General features: G+C 44.1%; 1 protein-coding gene across 9 annotated transcripts in view; it reads left to right on the top strand.

Moving 5' to 3' along the window:
• OBSCN (obscurin, cytoskeletal calmodulin and titin-interacting RhoGEF) overlaps nt 1-27302 on the top strand; it is a 186256-nt gene that overhangs the window by 29727 nt on the left and 129227 nt on the right. For 8 of the 9 annotated variants that reach the window (XM_059838258.1, XM_059838268.1, XM_059838276.1 and 5 more), the window contains exons 8-25: nt 557-829; nt 3759-4034; nt 4925-5200; nt 5936-6211; nt 13144-13422; nt 14295-14570; nt 16080-16355; nt 16936-17202; nt 17724-17993; nt 18287-18550; nt 19873-20139; nt 20434-20546; nt 21509-21662; nt 22999-23160; nt 23862-23966; nt 24642-24908; nt 25495-25764; nt 26563-26829. In XM_059838258.1, the coding sequence (XP_059694241.1) occupies nt 557-829; nt 3759-4034; nt 4925-5200; nt 5936-6211; nt 13144-13422; nt 14295-14570; nt 16080-16355; nt 16936-17202; nt 17724-17993; nt 18287-18550; nt 19873-20139; nt 20434-20546; nt 21509-21662; nt 22999-23160; nt 23862-23966; nt 24642-24908; nt 25495-25764; nt 26563-26829 (4338 nt within the window). The remainder of the gene's footprint in view (nt 1-556; nt 830-3758; nt 4035-4924; nt 5201-5935; nt 6212-13143; nt 13423-14294; nt 14571-16079; nt 16356-16935; nt 17203-17723; nt 17994-18286; nt 18551-19872; nt 20140-20433; nt 20547-21508; nt 21663-22998; nt 23161-23861; nt 23967-24641; nt 24909-25494; nt 25765-26562; nt 26830-27302) is intronic. The other variant, XM_059838286.1, reaches the window with a different exon arrangement.

Here is a 27302-nt window from a genome sequence, read left to right on the forward strand (position 1 = left end):
CTAGGTTATATTTTAACCTCTTCCAGAGTGAATTTACTTGCCAGGTGGTTACAATATAATGATTGAATAATCTTCCTGGCTTTACCTCTTCCAGAGTGAATTTACTTGCCAGGTGGTTACAATATAATGATTGAATAATCTTCCTGGCTTTACCTCTTCCAGAGTGAATTTACTTGCCAGGTGGTTACAATATAATGATTGAATAATCTTCCTGGCTTTACCTCCAATTTATTTCTTTTCTCACCTCCCTTTAAAATAATATAATACTAATTTATTATTAATATATTTTAATAGTATAATAGCTCTGTTTCCTGGGGCTTCTTCTCCCTGACTCAGCCTCTTGTGCCCTCTATGTGCTCTGCTTTTTGGACATGGGATAATCAGGATTATAATTGGAAATTTGTCTGCTTCTGCTTTGGAATCTAGTGATTAGATCCATAATAAAATGAATAGATTTTGTCTTATGATAAATGAATACCAAATGTAGATGTCAATGCCCATTTTTACTGCTGTGCACAGAATTCTTTACCAGAGCTGTGTCCCTGTTTTGTTTCAGCACTTGCAAACTTTGTAAACAAAGAGAAAACAGGAGGAGTTGTCAAGGCCACTGCTGGGAAACGGGCTGAGCTTGTGTCTGAGACCTCTGAGGCCAACATCATGGTGAAGTGGTACAAAGATGGGAAGGAGATCACAGCCAGCAAGAAATTCACCATGGAAGACAAAGGAAAACTGCACAAGCTTGTGGCTTCGGCTGTGACAAAAGAAGATGAAGGAACTTACACCTGCAAAATCGGGGATGACACCCTTACTTTTGATCTAAAAGTCTCAGGTAAGTTTGTACTGCAAGTGTGAGGTCAGAGTCTGTGTGGGAAATGCAGGATTTTGTTCTTTAGACTTGTCCTACCTTACAAACTGACAGATTTTTTGGGCCAAGGTTGCACAACACTTGGAGAGGTTCTGACCCTTGTTGTGATCCTGGTGCAAACCCAGAGTATGGGCAAATAATATGGTGATGCTGTGATTTATCTGAGTCAGCTCAAGCTTTTTCCAGGGCTGGAGCACAACCCAAAAAACAGCTGGAAGCCACATCTGGCCTCTAATCTTTCAGCTCAGCCTGTGCATCATCTTAGGATCACCTCAGTCAGGGGTTCAAAGTCTTGCTGGGACTCCTTTGACAAGTTTAATTCCTGATTTTGAGTGGTAAACATCTCCTGCTGTTCCCAAAGGACACTGTGATCTCAGGGATCCCTCCCTGTGGTGCTGTGACTCCATCAGTCACGTGCCCATCACACAAAGCACGTGTCTGTCAGGCCAAACCCAGAAGAGAAATGCTTGTCACCACTGCATTCCAGCCCAGGATGGAGCCAGAGTATAAAATGACACAAGAACTCATCAGTGAAATTCAATATCTGTGAAATTCAACTGATTTGAGTTGCATGCTTGTGGGAACTTTTCTCCTAAATGGGGTTTTCTGGCTTGTGCCTGGAGCCTAATTTTTAACCTGGTCCTAAATTTAAGATTGAAACTCTCCTGAAGGCTTCTCCTGGCATGTCTGCAGTACAATGCAATTCAAGAGAAGTCACAACTGAGTGCTCATGACCTGTAACAGAATATCCAGGTTACTGTGATGCTGTCCATGAGCTAACTAAAGACTCAGCAAAGCTGATTAATTTAGGACAGCACTTGTCTGGAGGGATTGCTGCAGGATTTAGTGAGCTGGAGGGAGAGTTTCCAGCTGGTGTTTGCTCAGGTATTCACTCTGCATCTCACCTCCAGTTCTCTTCAGAGAATGCAACATTGTGCAATTTCTCTTGGAGTGTAATTCCCAGCCCCTGACTTTACCCATTGAAAAACTGGTCTGAAACCAGGCTCTGCCCTAACTGCCCCCTCAAAAGGCAATTTGTGCAATCTTGTTTATACTGTCTGATTAGAGCTGTCAAAGCTGTATTGTGGAAGTGTTCTGGTTGTGCTTTTGTCTGAGCATCAGGTTCAGAGGATTGCCTGAGCTTGGTAAAAACTTTTTGCTGGCCATGGGCAGGTTGGGTGAGTCTCATCTGTAACTGCTATCACATGGCTGAGGCAAAGAAAACTGGTGTCTGCTAAACTCCAGAATCACAGAAAGGTTTGGGTTGGGAGCTTAAAGCCCATCCAGTGCCACCCCTGCCATGGCAGGGACACCTTCCACTGTCCCAGGCTGCTCCAAGCCCCATCCAACCTGGCCTTGGACACTTCCAGGGATCCAGGGGCAGCCACAGCTTCTCTGGGCACCCTGTGCCAGGGCCTCACCACCCTGCCAGGAAAGAATTTATTCTTAATACCCCATCTAACCCTGCCCTCTGGCAGTGTGAAGTTGTTATGCTATGTTCTATCCCCCCAAACTTTTTGGTGAGGAAGGGCTGAGTTACAGCCTGGTGATAACACCTTAGCCAGGGCAGCTTCCTCCTTGTTCCATGTGTCACCATAAACATTTTCCAGAGTGCTGGGAAGCTGCACTGCACACTCAGGGGGTGGTCTCAGGGCAGGGAATCAGTCTGCCTGGAGGGTAATGAGACACCCCAACAAACCTCAACAGCAGGATTCTGGAGGGACCACCTCCCTTTGGTCAGCTGATTGTGGAAGGATACGTCAGTGCTAATGAATGCACATTTTAATTAAATACTTTCCTGGCCTGGCAATTGTCCTTGGGGTGCTCAGTGACGGAAAGCAACAGTTGCTGCTAGAGGAAATGCAATGCTGAGCTGAGTTTGGCTCCAAGTGACAGCCCTCAGCCTGCTCTTCAGGCCAGGTGGAACAAAGGCTCTGAGATACCTGACATGCCCATCAGATATTGCTCCTTGGCTGAGGGACAGGGTGTGTTGAGGAGCTTTGCTCATATTTTACACCAAGGTCTCTGTCCTCACTTGGTTGTCTTCAAAGACAGGCAGTCTTTGATTTTTACCTTTGCAAAGAGTGTTAATTGAAAAAAATGTTGTATTGTTGCTGCCTACATGACAAATACCCTGTGTTTGCACAGCCCATATCTGTGCTGCCAGCAGGGTTTGAGCTGAGCTATCCATGCAGGAACCTCCACTGAGCTGTGTGAGCAGCTCTGAGTTCTCTGCTGGGAAGATGAGTTTCAACCAAAAGATAGGAGCTTATTGACTCCTATGTTCATAGAAATGTGGAATGGTTTGGGTTGGAAAGGGCCTTAAAAACCATCTCCTTCCAACCCCCTGTCATGTGCAGGGATGTCTTCCTCTAGACCAGGTTGCTCAGAGCCTTTTCCTAAGTTGGAGAATGTTCTATCAATGAGATTATCCTGTATCTGCCCTGGCCTGCAGAAGAATTAGTCCAGCAGGATTGGTGCTGTGAACAAGGAGCTGCAGGAACGGGCTCAGAAACATTTAAAAAAGACTCCTCATCACCTCTATCTAGTTTTTCTGACTCTTCTCAGGTCTTTTCAAAGCTGTTTCTGCTCTCAGACATCAGCACATCCCCCAGAGCTTGCTTGACATCGGAATCAAGGAGCGAAAAATGAAGTGTGAGCAACTTGAGGGTGTCTCGGTTTGATTTGAAAGATCCAGGAGGATGTAGGGCAGATGAAGGGGATTTCTCTGTAATTGAGAGCAATTATCTGAAGATCAGAGGGGTTTGCACCATCTGTCAGAGAGGCATCAAGAGTGTGTGATAATGGAATAAAGATCAATAACCGCTGTATCCTAACTTTGTACAGATAAACCTGCACCAAGGCACAAACCATTTTCTCTTTTCCACTCCAGATGAAGCTGTTACTTTTGTCAACAAGCCCAAAACGACTCCAGAAGTGTCAGTCAGTCCTTCTGAGAGCCTGGAGCTGGTGTGTGAGGTGTCAGCTGCAGGTGGGGCCGTGGTGTGGAGGAAGGATCAGACCGAGGTGAAGCAGGACCAGAGGACAACAATCGTCTGCCAGGGGACACAACGCAAGCTCATCATCAAGAAGGTGACACAGCAAGACCAAGGCAGCTACACCTGTGAGACAAAGGACGACAGAACAACATTCCAAGTCAAAGTCAGAGGTGAGAAAATGCCAGGAATTCCAAAGGTAAAGGAGAATTCCATTTCAAGTGGTGCCTTTCATCCAGAGGATCATCTCATAATCTCCCTGGGGTGAAAGATCTCAACCCAGATCTCAACCATTGCATTCAAATTTTTTTTTACAATTTTCATAACAATATTTTGTACATATGGTTTTACATCCATGACTGGCTGTGACCACAAAAAAAAAAAAAAAATCATAGGAAAGGATGGAAATTCCTTCTCCTCTCACAATTAGCTGGTGTGTCTGCAGAAAAACTCCCACAAAAAAAAAATGGTGTGAGGGATGTATAGCAGAGGGATGGATAAATGGGAAGGTGTTTGAAGAGCTCTGATTAGATCCCACCCTTAAACATTGCCTGGGGGTTGGAGCAATGTGGTCTAGTGGAACCTGCTCATGGCAGGTGGGTTGGATTGTGATTATCTTTAATTTCTCTTCAACAAACCATTCCACGATTCCGTGATTAGATGGAAAACACTAGAATTATCCCAAGTTGGCTAAAGAAGAATAATGGTTCATGGACAAAAGGATACAGGTGCTGTTCCTTTCTGATTCACTGGAATCTTGGAGAGACATGGGGGGAGAAAAAGAGAGAAGGAGGAGGGTTCAGGCAATGCAAATTGGAACTCCAAGTCCTACATTTAAATCTGTCACAAAACTGTGAGTTTTCTAACATTACCCCAGAATTCCCACCAAGTTCCCATTCCTATTCACCTCTTAGCAAGACAGAGATGAAGGTGCTTTCTTGCACTGATGGCCCATCCTGATATTACCTGTGGGGGCAAGTACAGTGAAATAGGAGGAGCTTGGTTAAACACCAGAGAGAGTGACTGCAAAAAGCTGCATGTGACTGTTGGGGTTCTCTTACAGAGACAGAGGCTGTGTTTACAAACAAGGAGAAGGTGCAGAAAGAGGTGAAGGCTGCACTGTCAGAAAATGCCACTCTGAGCTGCGAGGTGGCCCAGGAGAAAACAGAGGTGAAGTGGTACAAGGATGGGAAACTCATCACCTCCAGCAAGAAGTTCAAGGTGGAGTCGGAGGGCAAATCGCGTCGTCTGGTGGTGGGTCAGGTGGAGAAGAAAGATGCAGGGGAGTACACCTGTGAGGCTGCTGGCCAAAAACTCACCTTCAGGATCGATGTCACAGGTGGGAGATTGTTCATTCTCATCACAGAAAGGTCCCTTAATACCGAAAAATGTACCACACTTTGGGCTCCAGTTTCTGTGCAGCCTGAAGTTTCTTTGAGTAGGGATGGAGATCAATCACTCATCCTCTGTCACATTGATGCTGACAGCTGGACATCTTTATCCATGGGGGTGAATCCCCCTCAGTGCCCCTGGGTGTTTTCTGATTTCCCAGTAATGGAAATATAGAAAGTTTCCATTCCATTCCATTCCATTCCATTCCATTCCATTCCATTCCATTCCATTCCATTCCATTCCATTCCATTCCATTCCATTCCATTCCATTCCATTCCATTCCATTCCATGCCTTTATTAGGATAAAAGTAAGGTTGTCTCCTGGATATGTAGGAAAAATAAGTCTGGAAGAAGTAGGAAAACAGGGCTCCTAGAATGAACAAGGCTTCCCCGTAGGGGTCCCAGTGGCAAATGAGATTTGGTATTTATTTTTCCATTACATTCTGGAACACAGCAATGGGTTTCTTGTGGAGATGGGAATAAGCTGAAATGCTGAGGCACAGGATCATTTTTCTCAGAAATGGTTGATGTGTTGTCCTCAGGCATGACAAAAGCCCTCATCCTTTCTGAGCATTAAAAAACACCAGAGATGTGGAAGTTGTCATGTTTTTTATTTGGGTTTGATCACTTTGGACAGCATCAGCTTGTGTGTGATTTTCAAATGACTTGTCCCACTCCACAGAAGCAGAGGATGCATTTATCAACAAGGACAAAGTGAAGAAAGAGGTGAAGGCTGCACTGTCAGAAAATGCCACTCTGAGCTGCGAGGTGGCCCAGGAGAAAACAGAGGTGAAGTGGTACAAGGATGGGAAACTCATCACTTCCAGCAAGAAGTTCAAGGTGGAGTCGGAGGGCAAATCGCGTCGTCTGGTGGTGGGTCAGGTGGAGAAGAAAGATGCAGGGGAGTACACCTGTGAGGCTGCAGGCCAAAAACTCACCTTCAGGATCAATGTCACAGGTAGGAGACAGATTTTGGGTTGCATTTCATTGGCTTTTCTTTGTATCTGGGTGTTTTTCTCCGTTTTCTCTGATGCAATATTAGAAAAGCTGTTAAATCACTTTCTGATACTGGTCTGAGCTGCTGTTTCAGTGAGGCTGTGTAGGACTGGGCAGATCTGGAGCTGACCTGTTCATATCCTGGTGTCAGCTCCTCACCACCCTGTATATCTCCTTCAGGAAGAACAAGATTTCTTGTTCACTTCCCTGAGGAAGATTTCTTGATATATTCAAATATATTTCTCGATAGCAGGCACCGTGTTAAAAATCTCTTCAGTTTGATCACCAGTGCTGGTATTCCTCCTCCTGTTATGGGTATTCTTCCATGGAAATCACTGCTTTCCTTCTTCTTTTTTTTGCAAGTGATAGGACAACAGTGAATGATCTCAGGTTCCACCAGAGGTTTAGTTTTGATATTAGGAAAAAAGTTCTTAAACAAAAAGGTTGTCAGGCATTGGAACAGGCTGCCCAGGGAAGTGGTGGAGTCCCCATCCCTGGGAGGGTTTAAAAGCTGTGTGGATGTGGCACCTGGGGACCTGGCAGTGCTGGAGGAACAGTTGGACTTAATGATCTTCCATGTTTTTTCCAGCCTAAATGTTTCTGTGATTTCTTTGTCCTCAGTATGTTTTACAAAAATATTTGGTGAATTTCTTCTCAGGCTACAGGCAGCCGTGGACCCCAGCTACATTCTGAGTGATCATTTCTGAATGTGATGTTAAGAAAGGATTTGTTTGTTTTAATATTTATAGCACTCCACCATCTTTACAGCCAAATCCCTCTTTTTTAACATTAAAATTCTTGTCTCATATGCAGAGGTGATCAGAACAGGGAAGCAATTTTCACCTCTGTTTTCTTTTAGCACCAAACAGAGGTTTGGTATGCCATCAGCAGTGTAGAGGAACTGCTGTGTTGGGAATCTATTGACTCCACTCTGTGTGGGGTACCCAGGCTGTGAGCTGAGGCATTTTGGCTCTTTTTCATTCTTTGTGTAGCTCATTCTCCCTTTATCTGAGGGAGCTGCCAGTTTCACTGGAGGATAGGTAAGGAAGGAAGGATAATTATTATAGATTTGAGAGTTGTCTTGAGAAAATTCAATATGGGCATTGATAGACCATCATAAAAACACAGAATAATTTGGGTTAGAAAGGACCTTAAAAATCACCTTGTTCCCATCCCCTCCCTTGGGCAGGGACACCTTCCACCATCCCAGGCTGCTCCAAGCCTCATCCAGCCTGGCCCTGAACACTTCCAGGGATCCAGGGGCAGCCACAGCTTCTCCAGGCAAAAATGTTATAAACCAAATTCATTGTTTGCTGCTGACACTGGTTCCTACATTACTGCAGAGGCGTAGTCAGAAACCAGAAATTCAGTGTTTTACACGTGAACCTGTCTCTCTGAGGGGGCTGTCTGCCTCAGAAAGGTTTCCAGCTCTCTTTCCACGGTGGCACAGGGTAATGTGACCCCTTGCCCTGTGCCACCAGCCTGCCTTAGCTACCGTTGCTGTGTTGCTCATGGGGACAGCTGTAACACGACGTGCAAGTCCAGCCCTGGCTGGAAAATGATCCAGTGTGAAAGTCAGGAGGGATTATGCGTACTCGGAGTGGTTGGCTCTTCTGCTCCAGAAAACCTTCTCTTACTGGTTTATCCCAGAGTGCAGAGGATTTCTGGGTCTTAATTTATCCTGGTGCCATTGCACTTGGAAAGATTTTCAGGGTTCCTGTACTCCAGGGCTCCACTGGAAGCACAAAGCCTTCCCTGCTTAAGGACAGGTTGAAGGTTAGATGGTTAGTGTTGGGTTTTGGGATGCCACTGTAGTTTTTGGTTTAATAAAAAAAAAATAAAAATCAGGTGCTGCACACCTTGGGACTGAGTTGCACACACAGAAAAAGAGCCGATTCTGAAATATCAGTATTTCAGGATTCAGGGTATAAATCAGTGAAAGTTTCATGTCCTGAAAGTATTTTTCCTCATTTCCATTGAATCTTCACTAACCAGTTTCATTTAAGGTTGAAAATGTCATCCTCACTGAAAAGTTGTTTAAATTTTAAATAAGCTTCTAAAAGAAATTATTAACTGGTGTAAATCACTTTGGAAGCTGATTAAAAGTTTTAGTCACACTTCCTATCAGTGTAAAAATGGTTTATATGAAAGGTCAAGAATGTAAAGGACAAGTGAGATGAGTCTGGAATATTTCTGCTCTGCTAACCTGGCATTTTAAATACAGCCCTCATCAACAAAGACTTCTTTTATAAACTATTTTGAATACACTCTGCATATTCACACTTGGAGTTGTAGATGGGAGTTTAAATATTAATATTTTTGCAATCAGTTTTGAATGCAAAGCTTGAGCCCTTTCAGATGTCAGAATGCTGCTGACACGTCCCTTTGAGGGGCTTTGCATTACCCAGCACAGACCATGTGCCTTCTAAATGACAACAGCATCTCCTCACACCCCTTCTGCAGCCAATATAAACAGAGGAGCTCAAATTCAGAGCCCCTGAGCTGGATTCCTGCTCTGTGTTGCTCCCTGCAGGACTCCTCTCTTTCTGTGGACTGTCCAATATTCATAGCAAGGCTGTGGTGTGGCCCAGGACCACGTGAGGTGCCACTGTCAGCAGTGGAGGAACTCAGCCTGAGCTTACCCTTTCTCCTCACCTTCCCAGGCAGCTGCTGCTGCTCGGAGCACAGACGTGATGGAGACAGGAGAAAGTCATCCAGGAGGAGCCAAGGATGGCCCCAGGAGGCTGCAGGGGGTGACTGGGGAGAGGAAGGCAGTAGCACAGGGGATGGAAGTGGCTCAGCACTCCCGAGAACCTCCCAGGTCACAGAATCACTGAGGCTGGGAAAGCCCTCCCAGACCATGGAGTCCCAGCTGTGCCCAGCCTTGTCCCCAGCCCAGAGCACTGAGTGCCATGTCCAGGTGTTCCTTGGACACCTCCAGGGATGGGGACTCCAAACCTCCCTGGGCAGCTCCTTCCAGGGCCTGACCACCCTTTCCATAGGGAAATTCCTGCTGATGTCCAACCTGACCCCACCCTGGCCCAGCTTGAGGCCGTTCCCTCCTGTCTCTTGTTCTCTGGGAGTAGAGCCCAACTTCCCCATGGCTGCACCCTCCTGTCAGGAGGCCAGTTTGCTGGAAAATCACAGAACTTTTAGGAAATAAAAATACACTTCTGTGGTGTTGTAGGTCCCCAGGATGAGGTGAGAGGTGAGAATTTGACTCCATGTTCTCAGAAGGCTGATTTATTATTTTATGATATTATGTGACATTTAAAGAAATTATATACTAAAACTGTACTAAAGAAAGAGAAAGGAGACATCAGAAGGCTAAACAGGAATGAAGAATAAAAACCTGTGACAGACCAGAGAGTCTGACACAGCTGGACTGGGATTGGTCATTAATTATAAACAATTTCACATGCCGGCATAAACAATTCTCCAAATCCCATTCCAAAGCAGCAAAACAGAGAGAAGCTGAAGCTTCCCAGCTTCCCAGGAGAAAAAAATCCTGGTGAAGGGATTTTTCATAAAATATCATGGTGACATACTTCAAATTTTATATGCTGGTTTTTTGTGTAATGTTCAGGTGCTTTTCCATATTGAGAACCATGTCTTTGTCCTGTCTTTGGGATTGGGTTACAAGGTATTTTGTGAGCAACACCCAGTTTTGATCTAAAATAACTGGTAAAATCCTCTAGATAATGTGATAGTGGAGGTGGCAGCTCACCATTGTGCTGCATTTGGCTCGTTCCAAATGTGGGAAGTAGAAATATCATCAAGACGTAAGAGAGAATTTCATCTTTATATTCATTCATTTTTATATTAATTGTAAGAAATTTACAAATGGGGTGGTTGAGCTGTTCATGAGGGCAAGTCAGAGAGGGATGATAATTACATGGACTATATTTTGAGGGTACATTGCTTTATTTATATGATAAATAGAACTGCAAAGCTGGGTTACTTACTAGAGTTTAATATTGAATTATTTCTGTTGGAGAAGACCTTTAAGACCATCATGCCCAATGGTGAAACCAGCACTGCCAAGTCCAAGATCCTGCAGAGCATCCACACCTTGTACAAGTAAGAACTTCTTGGAAAAAGATATTCACATCTTGTATATTTTCCCTATTGCAGAGGCAGAAGATGCCTTTGTCCACAAGGAAAAGGTGCAGAAAGAGGTGAAGGCTGCACTGTCAGAAAATGCCACTCTGAGCTGCGAGGTGGCCCAGGAGAAAACAGAGGTGAAGTGGTACAAGGATGGGAAACTCATCACCTCCAGCAAGAAGTTCAAGGTGGAGTCGGAGGGCAAATCGCGTCGCCTGGTGGTGGGTCAGGTGGAGAAGAAAGATGCAGGGGAGTACACCTGTGAGGCTGCTGCAGGCCAAAAACTCACCTTCAGGATTGATGTCACAGGTGAGAGAATGGGCTTCATCCCTGTTTTACACCCTGAAAAACTGAAATCCCTGTTATCATCCTGAGAAATTGAAGGAGGGGAAGGTTCTATGGCTTGTCAAACTCCATCTCAACGGGCAGCGACCGAGCCAGCACTAAACTGGTGTTGGTTTACCCATGAAATTGTGTCCATGCTGTTAGATCTGTCTTTGTTTTTCAGAAACTGAGCATGCAGTGGAATTCTGTAACCCCAAACTCCGGTCAGGGTGAAGATCACTGGGGAATTTCCCTGGGAATCTTGGGGAGATGCACTGATAGCAAACTGACAATTCACTAATTGCTGGAGAAATTAAAGGGTGCAGCAAATCTGAGCACAGGCATTCTCTTGTGAAAGCTCCTTTCTGGAATATAGTTTATTATAGAGGAAAACTCTATATTATGGCCTCTGTCAACTGGATGGAAATGCCAGAACTGTTCTCAGAAGCAGAAAATGAAGAAACCAGCTCTTATCACCTTAATATTCGAGACAGCTTTTAATCTTGACATCCTTCAGTTAGATCCTGATGAATTTAAAGCAAATTGAAGAGTTCATACATTAGATTTATTTTTGGCCATGGCATGGTGCAAATACAATTGAGGCTGGCTAATTTTCATTCATTAGAAAAAAATAATTTTTTCACATCTTGAGAACAGTTGGGAAATAAAGATACAGACTAGAATAGGCTCACAAAGTTTGTTTTCCCAACACTATCTTTGTTTTGTTGGCAAAGTAAACTACAACTCTAGGCTTGGTTGGATAATTTAATGCTCGTCCTCGTACAGCAAACTTAATTCTAAGAGACCTCATCCACCTTACTGCTGTTGGATTTTGGGATATGTTATTTTCTTCAGATTTTGAAGAAAGGTAGTGGTGGAAATTAAAGCAATTTTGAAGCTGCATCTTGGTCTACATGAGAATGACTCCTTCACTGGCACTTGATGTAATTCAAGTGTAAAAATTCAGTAGGTGCTGGCAGCAGGGAATGTGATTGGGAAATTAATTTCAGCACAATTGAAAAGGTGATGTGTGCATTTGGGAAGGGATCTGTGAATTTTCAAAATCTGCCCTTGTACCCTCAATTGCAGAGGCAGAAGATGCTTTTATCCACAAGGAGAAGGTGCAGAAAGAGGTGAAGGCTGCACTGTCAGAAAATGCCACTCTGAGCTGTGAGGTGGCCCAGGAGAAAACAGAGGTGAAGTGGTACAAGGATGGGAAACTCATCACCTCCAGCAAGAAGTTCAAGGTGGAGTCGGAGGGCAAATCGCGTCGTCTGGTGGTGGGTCAGGTGGAGAAGAAAGATGCAGGGGAGTACACCTGTGAGGCTGCTGCAGGCCAAAAACTCACCTTCAGGATCGATGTCACAGGTAGGAGAAGATTCTTTGGCCCATCGGTCTTTTTCCTAGAATCTTTAGAGAAATTAACATTATTTATAAGTCGTCTTCATGTTACGCTTCAAATTTTTGGAGTACATCAGTGGCATGGCCTAGGATGGGTACAAATGCAAGTTTTCTTCCTGTCTTTTTTGTAAAACATTTGAAATCCTTAAAACAGGGAGCTGAATCCCTGGAAAATTTTGGAAGCTACCTGCCACTGGAGGAAAAAGGCTGTAATAAAGAAGGTACTGATTGTGAATCTCCTTCCTTCTGTCTTGGTGCAACAAGAACAAATCTGCACCACAGCTCGTTCTCAGTGCAGGGTCATTTTGGAGAGCCTGCCCAATGTCCACGCTCCTTTTATTTCCCTTGGAAGTGCTCATTTCAGCCTGAAGGGAGTCATGGAAGTGGGGCTTGATATGTATTAAGGTTTTTAAGGTGTCAAGAAAAGGGCAAGTAAGGAACGATGGTGTCATGGAGACTCATTCTAGTTGTATTTCCCTTCTGGGGCTGTAGAGAGGTAGAATGGATTCAGCTTCTCAGATTCCTCACAGCTTCCCAATCCAATTGCAAGTGGTGTGACTGATGTGTCTCTGGAGGACAGGGGGATTTCACCATTTGGATGTGAGATGAGCTGAGCTTTTCCCAAGGTTGCACTGAGAACAAATAACAGGGTCCTGGATGGGTCATTGCTGGTCTAGCACCTTTCTCACTTCACAAAATGATCTAAGAAGTAGCAGCAGCAGCTGCTGAGAATCAAAGAAATAAATTTTATGGGATTACAATGCAGCATGGAACAGCTTCTTCCTCCTAAATGTGATAGTTTGCAATTAACTTAAGCTAAAACGCGTCCTGCCTTGACTGGGTCCTGCCAGTCAATGCTCTTATGAGCCATAGAGAGATTACTGCTGTCAAAAAACCCAAAACGAGCAAGAAAACCACCACAAGGTCTTTTGCATGTTCTTCTGATGGATTTAGATGTGGACTGTCATGTCAGAGGGGTTTTTTCCAGTGTTTCCTGGAAGCCACAATAAGGAGATTGAGCAAAATCATATTTTAGAGAAAGTCTGGATTTCTCTCTCTTTCCAGAGCCAGAAGTTGTGTTTACAAACAAGGAGAAGGTGCAGAAAGAGGTGAAGGCTGCACCGTCAGAAAAAGCCACTCTGAGCTGTGAGGTGGCCCAGGAGAAAACAGAAGTGAAGTGGTACAAGGATGGGAAACTCATCACCTCCAGCAAGAAGTTCAAGGTGGAGTCGGAGGGCAAATCGCGTCGTCTGGTGGTGGGTCAGGTGGAGAAGAAAGATGCAGGGGAGTACACCTGTGAGGCTGCTGCAGGCCAAAAACTCACCTTCAGGATTGATGTCCCAGGTAGGAGAAGATTGTTTGTGAGAATTCAGTAGAGGCCAATACAGCAATAATTGAAATAACTATTCCACCATTGCTCAGTTGCAATAGTCTTGGTTTTGTTGCAGCCTGCAGGGTTTGCCTGATTTTCTGTGCTTGGCTGCCTGGATTTGTGGAAATGGGAATATTTGGCTTTAGCATGGTACAAGCTCTGTCTCATTCTTAGCAGGTTTAATAGTAGTTAAGAATATAAAGAAAATAATTAATGTTCAGATCCCTTCCATTCTTGTGGTCCCAAAGGGTGATTGTTGTACATTGAACTTCTTGAAAGCAAAGAACCATTGCAGAATCCCTTTCCTGTTAGTCTTGCAATCCCATTTAGAAGATTTAGAGGCTGGAATATGTTTTGTCATTTGCAGTATCAGCAGCGGATTGTAAACAGCACTTTTCTTCTTTTGGCTGTTGTGTTATTGAGATCTCAGTTTTTTGAGATGTCTTACTATTTCTGCCAGGTGCTAAATGCCCCTTTGCTGTGAAATATTCCAAGAAATTGCTTAATGTTTCTGAGATCTTAAGTAAAGGGAATTTGGGAGCTTATAGTGATATGCAGGACAGATGTTCTTTGGGAAAGTTTGAATGAAATACATTTTTATCTGGTGACTTTAAACTGTAGGGTTGATGTCAAGGCTTCTCTTGGCCCTTTCCATTCCTAGGCTCTTAGTTCCCAATTTTCCAAGTGGCAACTCCACCCCACAGAAGGGTAGACACTGCTCAGTGATGGCAATTGGTTTTGGCAAGTGGCAACCTAAATACTTTTCAAACATCTCCACAGAAATCTGTAAAATTAATCTAATTTTAACCCATCAACAATTATTTTCTTCCTTTTCTGTGCTCAGAGCCCAAACCTGCATTTATAAACCAGGAAAAGGTCCAGAAGGAGGTGAAGGCTGTCCTGACAGAAAGTGCCACCCTCATGTGTGAGGTAGCACAGGACACAACTGAAGTGAAGTGGTACAAGGATGGAAAACTGCTCGTGTCCTCTCGGAAATTCAAAATCGAGACCTTGGGCAAATCCCGGCGCCTGGTGGTGGAGCAGCTGGAGAAGAAGGATGCTGGGGAATACATCTGTGAGGCTGCAGGCCAGAAGATGACCTTCAAACTGGAGCCAACTGGTGAGTGCTCACTTTGTGGTGGGAAGAACCAGTCCCTGTGGCTTAGAGGATATTCCTGACACAGCAGCCTTGGCGCAGCCGCTGCCTCACCTGGAGAAACACCACTGAGCTACATGACACATTAATTCTTAATCCAGCAGTGTAGACGTGGGAAATTTTGACTTTTTTGGGGGTCTGGAAATGCTACATAGCTTTTTGCTTATCTCTTTCACACACCATATAGCCTAACCTCTTTCAATGGAAGAGTTCCCCAAGAGAGTTGGAAGAGAGCTGGAAGTAGACGTAGGAAGTTTGCAGGATAGCAATGGAGCTATGGGAAAAGTGACTCAGAAATCCTGGTCTGCTGCTTGTGTGTGCCCCAAAAATGCCTGGTCTTGTGGCAAAAGGTAGTACAGATGTTGGAATCCTGGATGCTGAGAATTTTTAACTTTCTGTGCTTTAAAGGCACAGACCCACAAGAGAACACTGCATTTGACCTGAGGTCATGGGACAGGCTTCCAAAATTGATTGATAGCACTGGGATTGTGGGTGTGTGGTTGGTTAGAAGTGTGTGATATCACAGAGTGGAAAACTTAGAGTTTGGGATTTTGGAATATAGAAACAAATATGAAGCAAGATGGAGGTTTTAGGGTGGAGGCAGGTTGTTCTTCTTTACCTTCTTCTTCCTCCTTCTCCATGGGTTTGGGTGGGATTTTGTAGTTGGGCAGACAAGTCTGCACTGGGGGCTCTGTGGGATCAGTTATGGGGTTAAAAGGGAAAATAATCCAAGTGTCAGCTCTTCATTGGATAGTTTAGTCTTAAAAGCCCTTGGAACAAGAGATTGTGGCCATTTTGTGCCTTCTGATGAAAAGCTGCTGAACTCCCAGCAGTGAGACTGTTTTACTGATAAGAAATAATAAACACCTGAGTGTGAACATGATCTGCTGTCTCAGTGCCTTCAGTCCAAACCCAGAGAAACCAATATACAAGATAGAAAGGAGGCCAAAAAGAAGGGACTGGAATCACAGAATGGTTTGGGTTGGAAGGAACCTTAAAGGTTGAGTTCCAGCCCTCATGCTAGTGGAGCAAATAGAAAACAGGCCATGAGTTCAGCCCATTAATGTCTCCTCTTAATTTTATCTAAGATCCCAAAAAGGGAAAGGGAAAGAATTATATAGGTAATTTTACTTCTAAGAAACAAGCTTTTTATGGGCAGCAGATAAAATATAAATATTTACATTTTCTTTTCTCTGCTTTTTTTCTAAAGAAAAGCTCTGGGTTGCCTGAGAGACCATTTTCTTTCTTCTTACTCAGGAAAAGATTACACCAGTCACAAATATTGAGCCATATTCCCTGGATTATTACAGGTTATGGATGACCTGGTGGTGTGAGTCCTGAAGAGGGAGCATTATAAAACTCCTTTGTTTTATACTTTTTTTTAAACTGCTTTTTTTAACTGCCTTTTTTTTTAAACTGCTCAAGGATTTGAGCATAAAGTTGTTAATTTTCCTGTTTTATCATCTTTTCTAGAACCAGAGGCTAAATTTGAAAAGAAAGCTGTCCAGAAAGAACCTCTCATTGTTCAAGAGCACGAAAGCATCACACTGACAACCTCAGTCACACCTGAAACAGCTGCAGTGAGGTGGTTCAAGGATGGCACAGAAATCAAGGCGAGCAAGAAATGTGTGATCAAAAGTGAGGGGGCATCCAGGATGCTGACAGTGAATGCAGCTGAGAGCACAGACTCTGCCCTCTACACCTGCCAGACAAAGGATGACAAGCAGGAATTCAGAGTCCAGGTGAAAGGTGAGCAGTGCCCAGGTCATGGCCCAGCCCAACAGCTGCACTTCCCTCATGGTGGGATGGAGGTGAAATCCAAACTCTTCTGGAAGCTGTTCCAACCACCTCAAGGCTTGTTGCACCTTGTCTGGATGCCCCACCATGGGCCAGCAAAGTTCTCCAGCTTCCAAAAAAAAGGAAAAAAAAAAAAGTAAAAAAAAAAAAAAGTAAAAAATAAAGTTAAAAAAAGTAAAAAAAAAAGTAAAAAAAAGGTCAAAAAAAGGTCAAAAAAAAGGTTAAAAAAAAAAGTCAGAAAATGTTCAGTTTTTGTCTTTTGCTGGCCAGTTTGGAAGCCTATGATGGGTACTTCTGGTGTTTGCTCCCCTCCTGTTTCTGTATCTTCCTGCAGAATGACAGGGATCTGAAAATACCGCATCAAAGGAATCTGCCTGAATTTCCACATTTCTGGTTAGATTTTGTCTCCCTAAATACTTAGGGCCACTATATTTACATATTTATTTATTCCCACAGTTGTGCAGAACCAGTTTCTCAGAACAGGTTTCTTCTCTTTTCCCCCCTCACGCTTCCCCTTTCTCCTGGATCTCAGAAATCCCAGTGAAGTTTGCCAAGAAGCTGGAGGCTGTGAAAGCTGAGCTTGGTGGCAGCGTGTCCCTGAGCTGTGAGCTGAGCCACGCCAAGGGGAAGGTGACGTGGAGCAGGAATGGTGTGGAGATCAAGGCCAGCAAGCGTTTCCAGATCCGTGAGGAGGGAATCAAACGGACCCTGACCATAACGGGGATCCGGGCTGAGGATGAGGGAGAATATTCCTGCCAGTCCAGGGATGACAAGAGCAGCATCACCATCGTCCCCAAACGTATGTCCCTGATGGTGGCAGTCTGGAGGGGTCCCTGGGTTTTGTCCTCAGCTTTTAAAACCCTGCAAAGCTGAATTTTTCCATGTGTCTGGGGTGACTCCTGTGTTGAGAACAAAATACAGAACTGCCCTCTCAGTGTCAGTGGAACCTCTATTTGTGAAAGACATGATTGTGAGACCTGGCTCAGGTCTCTTAAGATTGACCTTCATATTGCATTTGAGGCTGGAATTCATTTTCCCAAATAAAAGATGGGATTTTATTTCCCCTCTTTTTTTGCTTCTCTTTGTACACAAAATTTACTCAGGCATGGGAAATGTGATGATCCACTTTTGTGATCACTTACTATATCTACTAAGTGTTTATTACTGTATTTACTGAGTTTCCTGTATTTATTTGAGCACAGTATTATGCTGTACTCAAATTGCTGCTTCCAAGAAAGCCATGGAAGCTTTTGGCTGTTTGGAGGTGCTCATGCCATGCCTCAAGGACGTGCTCCTGAATGTTTTACCTCTATCCATCAGCTCCCAGAGTGGTGAAATTCGTCACAAGTCTCAACAGCGTGGTGACTGAGGAAGGAAAAGAGGCTGTGTTCAAGTGCACGGTCTCCCCCAGTGATGCTGTGGTCACCTGGCTCAGGAATGGTGCCAAGATTGAAGCCAGCAAGAAATATGTGATCTCTCAGAAGGACACCAACCACAGCCTCACCATCACTGACCTGACACTGGAAGATGCAGCTGAAATCACTGCCAGTGCTGAGGGTGTGGAGAGCACAGCCAACCTCAGAGTCAGAGGTAAGAGGTGGCAGTGCCCCTTTGACAGGCTGGAAATGTCACCCTGCCCATGGCAGAGGCTTGGAATTAGATGGTCTTTAAGGTCCTTTCCAACCCAAGCCATTCTATGATGTTTTATGTGGCTTTCCCTCTAATTAATTATGTTGGCAGCTGGGAATTTCTGCTTTAGCATCATTGAATAGGAGTGCCCAGAATGCTTTGGGGTTTGGAGGTACACAAACCACTGGTTTAATTTTCTTTCAAAGCCTGTTTCTGGATCTTCCACATTCCTACTAATATTTCCTCTCTTGCAGAGGCCTCAATCTCCTTCAAGAAGAAGCTGGAGCCCAAAACATTTGAAGAGAGGGAGACAGTGACCTTGGAGGTAGAGCTGACCAAGCCTGCAGAGGTGAAGTGGATGAGGAACAGCATTGTGCTGAAGCCCAGTGACAAAATAGAGATCAAAGCTGAGGGAACAAAGCACACCTTGGTGGTCAAGGACATCTCCTTTGCAGACCGGGGCTTCTACTGCTGCGAGAGCCCTGATGACAAGACCCAAGCCAAGATCAATGTGGAAAGTGAGTTCAGTGACCCTCAGTTCTAAAAATACCCTGGGCAGGGTTTGGTGGTGGATTCTGGTCTCTGCATTGTCATGGGGACACGGGGACGAAGCCAGTCAAATGAGCAAGAGGAGGTGAAAGCTAAGCCATGAACAGAGAATGTCTGACTGGTTCCTGTTGCCTCCATCTCATCCCACCAGCTTTGACCTTTAAGCTGCTTGAAAGATTCTTCTCATTCCTTTCTTTCTCACTCCCTGATATCCTCTGTGTTTTTTCCTGGGTATGTTTTTTTACCAAAAATCCCTCTTCAGCCATCCATTGCCCTGATTTTTCTCTGCAAACCACCTCGTTCAGAATGTCTCTTTATATTCAGTCAAGGTCTAAAAAATTACAAAAGCAAATCTTTTCTCTGAGAGTGCTTCACTCTTGGGTAAATGAATGGTGCCTCATCCATAGCCTTGTACTTCTGTCCCTTTCCTACATCTTTTTTGTAATAATTGTCACAGGATATTTGAAAACAGGATTTAACTACTCAAGGACTGTCTGATTTTGTCCATAAAGTCCTTGCCACCAACTGGTTCTGGGCTGGTTCTAAATAATAGGTGAGGAAGGACTTGAAAACAGTCTTTTGGGTGTTTGATGTCCTGCAAAGTGGAAGGGAACAATCTCTATGGTGCCAGGAAATAATTGACTTCAGGTGCAGCGAGAAAGAGCTAGGTTATATTCTAAAAAAGCTTTTTTATGGTCAGATGACTGAATAGGTTGTCTGGAGAGGTCTTGGAGGCTTCATTGTGGTTTTGGTTTTTTTTTAATTGGCAACTGTTAGCGGTGGTGCAAGTTTAAACACTAAATCCATTTTACTGGATGACAGGGCATGGATGTCTTGTCACAGGAACAGGTAATATCCACCCAAACCATGGATGCTTTGGCTGCCAGCCTGTGAGGTGTCAGCATTTTTGCACCAGGCATGGATTTTATTTTCCTTTTAATATAGCTTTTTCCTCCCATCCTTGTTTTATCCTAATTGAAGGACTGCCCAGTATTGCCATGGACTTATTTGTCTTTCTTTTACTAAAATATGATAGACCTCAATAGAAAAGGAGCCAGTGGTGTTTTCTGTGATATTTGGTTGACCTGTTTGTCTCCTGAAAGCATCCATTTAAAAAATAGCAGCTGTGTTAGCATTGTGGTCATGGACAGGTTTTATTTCCTGTAAAAGTGGTTGTTTAATTGGCAAATACCAACTAACTGGCAGGTGCAATGGGGAAAGAATCCATTTTGGAAGTCCTCAGGCTGTTTCACAGGTGTGAGATCTCCAACTTTTCCATGTTACTTTCCAGTGAGGCAGATCAAGCTGGTGAAAGGCCTCCAGCCCCTGGAGGTGGCTGAGAAAGGGACTGTCACCTTCGAGGTGGAGGTGTCCCACGAGGACGTGGAGGGGACCTGGCAGAAGGATGGTGTTCGTCTGAAACCTGCACCCAACGTCAGCTTCGGTGTCCTGGGCAAGAAACACTCCCTGACTCTCTCCTCAGTGGCTCTGGAAGATGCAGGACTCATCTCCTTCAAAGCAGAGGGCATTAACTCATCAGGGAGGCTCACTGTGAAAGGTACACGGGTACAGGAGGCTCCAGCCCTACTTGGGGTGGATGCAATTGCCTTCTCCTGACCTGGAGAGCAAACTTAAGAGGGCAACAAATTTTCCTGGTCACTGCAAGGGATGTAAAGCACAGTAATGTTTCCTTCTGATGCCAACTGGGTCATTGTGGCATCACTGTCCACAGGACAATGACAAAGTAGGAGGGAATGATAAAGTGTCCAAACCAATACAAATTTTATTTATCATGGAAACCTACCCATCAGTGCTTGTGTGACTCCATTCCCCATTTGTCTTTCTTTCCCAGAATTGCCTGTGAGGATCAGCAAACCTTTGGCAGATGTCAGTGTAACTCAGAAGCTCAAGGCCACATTCGAGTGTGAGCTGTCCAAACCCAATGCCAACGTGAAGTGGTTCAAGGTACAGCACTTAATGGATTGTGATATTTTAATTTCTGACTTCTCTGGAAGGGAATGGGAGCCTTTAATTCTACTTCCAGGGAATATGAGCCTGAGCCTTTGCAGTAAAGCTCTTAGCATTGCTCTCTTGTCCTTATGTTCATTTACTCTCCCAATTTATCACTCTCAGGTTTTTATGTATTTATAAATTGGATTGAAAGGTAAACTTTTCTATTCTTGCACAGAATGTGAGCACTGCTGTTACAGATTGGCAGTCTTGTGCTTCCTTCCACACCAAGCCGTATTCACCCAGGATTTACAGCCTGTTTGGGAAATGGGATATAAAGGGAAGCCTCATCTTCCTTTGTCAGTGACACTCCAGTTCCTTTTCCCTACAGAGTAATTTTGGGGATCAGCTCTGGCATTTCATGTACTTCCCTTGGGGCACAACTTTCCTTAATTTGGGGTAACAGCAGTTCTTCAAGGTGGAATTTGGGCTGGAAGTGTCACCTCATTTCTGACCTCCTGCCATGAGCAGGGACATCTGCAACCAGATCAGGCTGCTCAGAGCCCTGTTAAACCTGCTCTTGAATGTTTCCAGGGATGGGGCATCCACCACCTTTCTGGCCTACCTGTGCCAGTGTTTGGCCACCCTCATTCTGAAAAGCTTCTTCCTTATTTCCAGTCTAAATTTGACCCTCTTTTAGTTTAAAACCATTTATGTCTGAAGGGACTCACTGCCAGCCCTGCATGGTGTTTTAAGCCTTCAAAAAAGGTGTTGGAGATCATCCAAAATTTCTTCAGCTATTCCAACTTCCTGAAATCTTTGTCCTGTGATGAATATTCAACACATGTTCCTTTAAACACAGTTTTCCATTCAGTCCCACAAGAAGGATGAAATAAACACAGCTCTGAATGTCTGTTTTGCTCACTGCAGATCTACAGGAGTTGAGGGTGATCTGCTTTGATCTTTTCCCCTTCTAGGATGGGAAGGAGATCCGGCAAAGTAAAAATATTGGGATAATCTCCCAAGGAAATAAGAGAAGCCTCATTATTCACAAGTGTGAATATGAAGACCAGGGAACCTATACATGTCAAGCAGCTGAAGACAAGACATCAGCTACTCTAAAGGTTCATGGTATGTTTGGCTGAAGTAGGAAAATACATTTACTGCAGCATTTTTGGCTCCACAGCAAGAAATTCTTTGTGGAGTGTTTGTTTTTCACAATTGCTCATTTTGGTTATGTTTCTCTTCCTGCTGAGAAAATGCTGGCAAAGCTGTCCTGTGCTTGCTCTATCCTTGCAGTATTTTTGGAAGAGGTCCTAACTCAGTTTTCCATTTCTCATAAGTGACTTCCATTCTCTGGAATCTGAATGGTGTTTCTGGATTGGCACATCAGGAAATACTCCACAGCCTGGCCTGAAGCAGGGGTTCAGTAGCTGGTGCTGATGTTGTTTAGTAGCACCATTGTCACAGGGGTACTTTGCCTGGACAGGGACTGGGCAAGCCTTGGCTATGAGCTCAAGAAGTGCCCTCATTTTTAGGTTCTAAATGCTAAGGAGAAGGTGGTTATTTCTGCCTGCCCCTCTCCTTTCTGCTCGAGGCAGTTTTTCCACCTGAGTGTTGCACTGAGCAACTGATGAAGCACCAGGTGTGTTTTGTCACCAGGCTCTGAAACACCTGAGATAAGCTCTGAGATAAAGGCAAGTTACTCAACAGACAGCTCTGCTGTGCCCTGGCAGATGCTATTTTCTAAAGGGGCATCTGAAAAGCAGATCAGCTCTTTCTTAGTGAAAGACAGAGCATCTTTCTCATTGCTTACTAGATGCTGTCCTCATGTGGCCACTTGGGTTCTGTAGTATCTTCATGAACATCTGCCCCATAGACTCCCCCTTTTCTCCCTGGTTTTGGGGTTGGGATGGGTTGTTTGTTTGCATTTCAGCTCTGCTCTTGAGGCTGACTCAAGGTGTATCAAGACCTTCTCGTTCAGAAAGAAAGGGCTGCACAGATAAATAAATAAATAAAGTAGCACAGATAAATAGATCAGTTCTGCCAAAAAGAGTGCAAAGGTGCAGAGTAAAAGAGGATTATACTAAATTCCAGAGACTCTGTAAAAAGATATCTCCTATGTAAAACAGAGGAGAGCGTGCAGAGAAGTATGAACGAGGCAAGTTAATAATGACCTAGGATTGTAGACTTGTGTTTAGTTTTTCTTGGCAAATTTGCTTTCATTCATATGTGTATTTCTTTCATTAATACCTGCATGAAGTTCCAGCATCCATAAAATCCTCTTACAATAAGCTTCAGCCAGAAAAATATTCACTATGTTGAAGAGATAAACTACCAAGGAAGAAAGGCTGGTCTAGAATAGAACACAATCCCCTTTTTCCCATGTAATTATGCAAAAAGTAAACACACCATACTCACTTATGGAGAAACCCCCAAGTAAATATTCATCTTTATGGCTTCACAGCCCGAGATGTCAAGATTGTAAAACCACTGGAAGATGTGGAAGTGAACGAATACGAGAGTGCATCTTTCATCTGTGAGATCTCACACGACGAGGTGGAAACCCAGTGGTACAAAAATGACAACAAGCTGAAGACTTCCGACAACATCAAAATGCGGCAGGATGGTAGGAGGAAAAAAATGGGGATTTTGGTCTGGAATGGTTTGGAAACCCAGGGCACTGGGAATATTTCTCTGTCTGCTCTGGGGTGCTCTGACCCCCCCAGGGGGGGACTGACTTTGACCCAGACTCCAGGACAGACTGGAACCCACACAAGTGTGAAATAGATGATAGAGAGCAGTGCAGGTGTGTCACTGGGTGAGAAATTGAGGGTTTGGGGTTTTTAGGAAGTTGTGGATGGAAGCAAGATGGAGGGCACAGGGTGTCAGCCTGGGTTTCTTCTTCCTGCTTCTTCTTCCTCCTTCTCCATGGGTTTGGGTGGCATTTTGGAATTGGGCAGACAAGTCTGCACTGGGGGCTCTGGGATCAGTTATTGGGGTAAAAGGGAAAATAATCCAGGAGTCAGCTCTTCATTGGATAGTTTAGTCTTAAAAGACCTTGGAACAAGAGATTGTTGGCCATTTTGTGCCTTCTAATGAAAAGCTGCTGAACTCCCAGCAGTGAGACTGTTTTAGTGATAAGAAATAATAAACACCTGAGTGTGAACATGAGCTGCTGTCTCAAGTGCCTTCAATCCAGACCCAGAGAAACCCACAGCTGGAACCACCACAGAGTGGGGGTGGGTTGGAGGAGGGGCTGGCATGGGAGACTAGAAAATAGGGTTTTGCTCTGGGATATCTGAGCTGTGTTTGTGTGTCTGTTCCCAGGAAAAACGTATTCCCTGACGTACGCACGCGTCCAGGTTGAGGATGCGGCTGAGATCAAATTCGTAGCAGAAAAGGCAGAATCTCGTGCTCAGCTGACTGTAAAAGGTAATTCTGCTGTTCGTGCCAGCACTGCTTCTGCTCTCTCACGTTAAAAACCCATTCACTTCCCTCACTTTGCATGTGAAGGTTAAAAAAAGTCCTACAGTGTTCAGAGAAAGAAAACCTGCCTACTTTGCTGCCTGGTCAATATCAGCTGGGAGTTTATTTTGGCTTAATTCCAATTAAATTCTCTCAGGAGGTTGGATTTGCACCTTTTGACATTTAAAGCTGTGTGTGAAATTTGAGGGACAAAAAGCTGTAGCTTGACTTTTTCTTGCATTTTCACTTTTTGGTGTATGTTATAACAAAAACTAGCATTTTTTGATGTGTTTAACTAAAACAACGTGATAGAAGGAGAGAAAAGGAAGATGTTTGAATTAACGCACTGCTGAGGAGCTCAGGAAACTGGAGATCAGAACTTGGATTTGCTGTAGCACTGCTGTGAGGTGTTGAGGAAAAACCACCTGTTACTCCTGCTGTTCAGCTACTCCAGCAGTAAAATACAGAGAAAAAGCTTCCCTTTAATTAACTCTTACTAATTAAATTAGTTAATTGAGTGCTCAGCATAGCAGTAATTTGGATAGTGACTCCTTTCACCATCTAAATTACCGAACATAAAAGAAATATTGTTAATGATCTTTTATGGCCATACTGATTGCTCCATTTTCCTTGCCCTCCTAGAGCTGCCCGTGAAAATCGTCAAGCCCTTGCGGGATAAGATCGCCCTGTGGAAGCACCGGGGGGTCCTGGAGTGCCAGGTGTCCCGAGCCAATGCCAAGGTCAGGTGGTTCAAAAAGGACGTGGAAATTCACCCTGGTGTGAAATACGAGATCGTCAGCGAGGGCGTCTATCGGAAACTCGTCATCAACGACGCCGACTACGAGGATGAGGACACGTACACCTGTGATGCCTTCGATGACAAGACCAGTGCTAATTTCTTTGTTGAAGGTAGAAAACCTCTTTTTTTCACCCCTAGGATGCACTGGGAGGAGGATGGGCTGACTCACTTGTTGTTTGCTTTGGAAAGAATGGGTCTGACTCACTTGTTGAAACACAATCCTGCTTAAAAAAATTTTTATTTAATGTTATTTATTCTGAAGCCCATTGGTGTTTAATCCTTTTACACACTGGAACATGCTGAAAAATAATTATCTGCTATATTCTCCTAAGGAAAATGAGGGAATTCCCATTCCAGAGACATTTATCAAATGTATCAGATGAAGTCTGTTTTTCAGAGGAATGTTGCAGCTTCTTTTATACACATCTGCATTCCAATGAACCTTCTTTTCCATTTTACAGCACTACTTGTTTGATACCAGGATAAGAAGGTGACTTTAGAATTAGGACTAGGAATCAGGAGATACAGATTCACTTTCTGGCCTCTGACCAGCAATATGTGTTTGCTTTCATACAGAATAAAAGATGTTTTAAGGCCTTTTGAGTTCATAAGTGCAGAAAAGATGTCTTGAGTGTTCAGGCTGATAATGGAAAAGCTTTCATGGCTACTAAATCCCTGCTCTCTTCTTCCACCCAGAGCAAGCCATTAATATTGTAAAAGAATTGTGTGATGAGGATGTGACTGAGCCTGAAGAAGCCAATTTTGAATGTGAGACATCCATTCCATCTGTGAAACCTGCCAAGTGGTTCCTGAAGGGAGCAGCCTTGCAGGCTGGCAGAAACATCATCATGCAGCAGGAAGGCACCCTCCACAGGCTGACAATAATAAAAACAAGTGTTGATATGACAGGCACCATCCAGTTCTCCATTGGCAAATCCAAATCCACAGCAAACCTGCTCGTCAGAGGTAATGAGGTTTTTTAATATGTATCACATGAATCAGAACCAAGACCTTCCCTCTCACAGAAGCTGGAAAGTAATTTGTCATAAATATTCTCTGTTGTGGGCTGGGTTCTTGGAAATGCTTGTGTACCTGGGAGATCTGTTTAGCTCCCAGCTGCAAGTTGTTGGGAGAATGCTGGATGCACCAGCTGAGCCAGAAATGTCTTAGGCAGGGATCTGATTCAATGACTTTGGTGTCCCTGGTATTCAAATCTGTCAAGCTAAAACTGGTTTCTGTTTTATTTTTATTCTCTTGACTTTACCAAGGAGGACAAAACAGATGAAATTTGCCAGGAGAGTTTATTTTGTCCCATTTATGAACCAGACAAGTTTGATAGCTCATTTACTTAATTCACTTTGTCATTGACTTGATGTACGACAAAGCCTCAAGGCTTTTTATCTTCTGCTGTCACCATGGTAAATCTCTTCAATCACGTCCTGAAGTCCTTGTTTTGTCTTTCATTTACTCTTACTTGAATGAAAACCTCAATTAGAGAGCAATTCAGCAAGCACTGAGCCAGAAGTGGACCATGAATTTGGTGGTTAATACACAGTATTATCTTACAGAAATCAGATTTTCTTATGGATCATCATGCTGTTGTAGCTTCAAACCACATGAGATCTCTTAGAGACACTTGTAGCAGGACTGAGCAGTTTACAAAACAGAAAGTCAAATATGTTAAATTAATGGGCATGAAATACAGATTAAAACCTTCCTCTTCTTTAGATTGATCCATTCTTCTTCCCCACCCCTGCCTGGCAGATTACCACATCCAGATCACCAGGAAGCTGGAGGACAAGACCGTCCTGGAGCGACACTCCGTCATCCTGTCCTGTGACTTCAGGCCTTCCCCAAAGCACGTCAAGTGGTTCAAGGGCCAAGTGCTCATTGAGCCCTCAGAGAAGTACAAAATCAAGAGGGACCAGTACTCAGCAGAGCTGAAGATCATGAAGGTGAAGCCCGAGGATGCTGGCGTGTACAAGTGCAGGGCTGGCATCGCCGAGACCGAAGCCACGCTGAGCGTTGAAGGTACGGGAGGTTTGCAGCTGCAGGGCTGGCCTGGTGCTGGTCTTTATGATTCTCTGTTTCACTCAAGGTTCCTCCTCCTGAGGAGAGGTAGATTGCCACAGTTATCTTCTGGTTTTATATAAAAGCAGTGTCACAAGCAAACTGCTGATTCCACAATCCTGAAATCCATCTCTTGCTGGGAAGTTGGTAATGCGTGTGGGAGGGCAGCATCTGGGTAAGGCACAAGTTAACATTTGTCAAGGCACATCATTGTCCATTTCATACAAGGAATTAGACCTCTGGGGCTTTGACCTAAAAATATCCTTTATCTTAAACTGCTACAGGCCTCCCGTTCTGGTGATCTTGGCAGTGGTTTTCATTTTCTGATGTCTGAGTCAGCTTCTCTATCTGCCATAGTTACACATTTGTATTGTTATACATCTGTATACATTTGTCTACCTGCTATAAATGTATTTTATAGCTACTATTATATA

Source organism: Haemorhous mexicanus, chromosome 1 (assembly GCF_027477595.1).
Source record: "Haemorhous mexicanus isolate bHaeMex1 chromosome 1, bHaeMex1.pri, whole genome shotgun sequence".
Taxonomy (NCBI): domain Eukaryota; kingdom Metazoa; phylum Chordata; class Aves; order Passeriformes; family Fringillidae; genus Haemorhous; species Haemorhous mexicanus.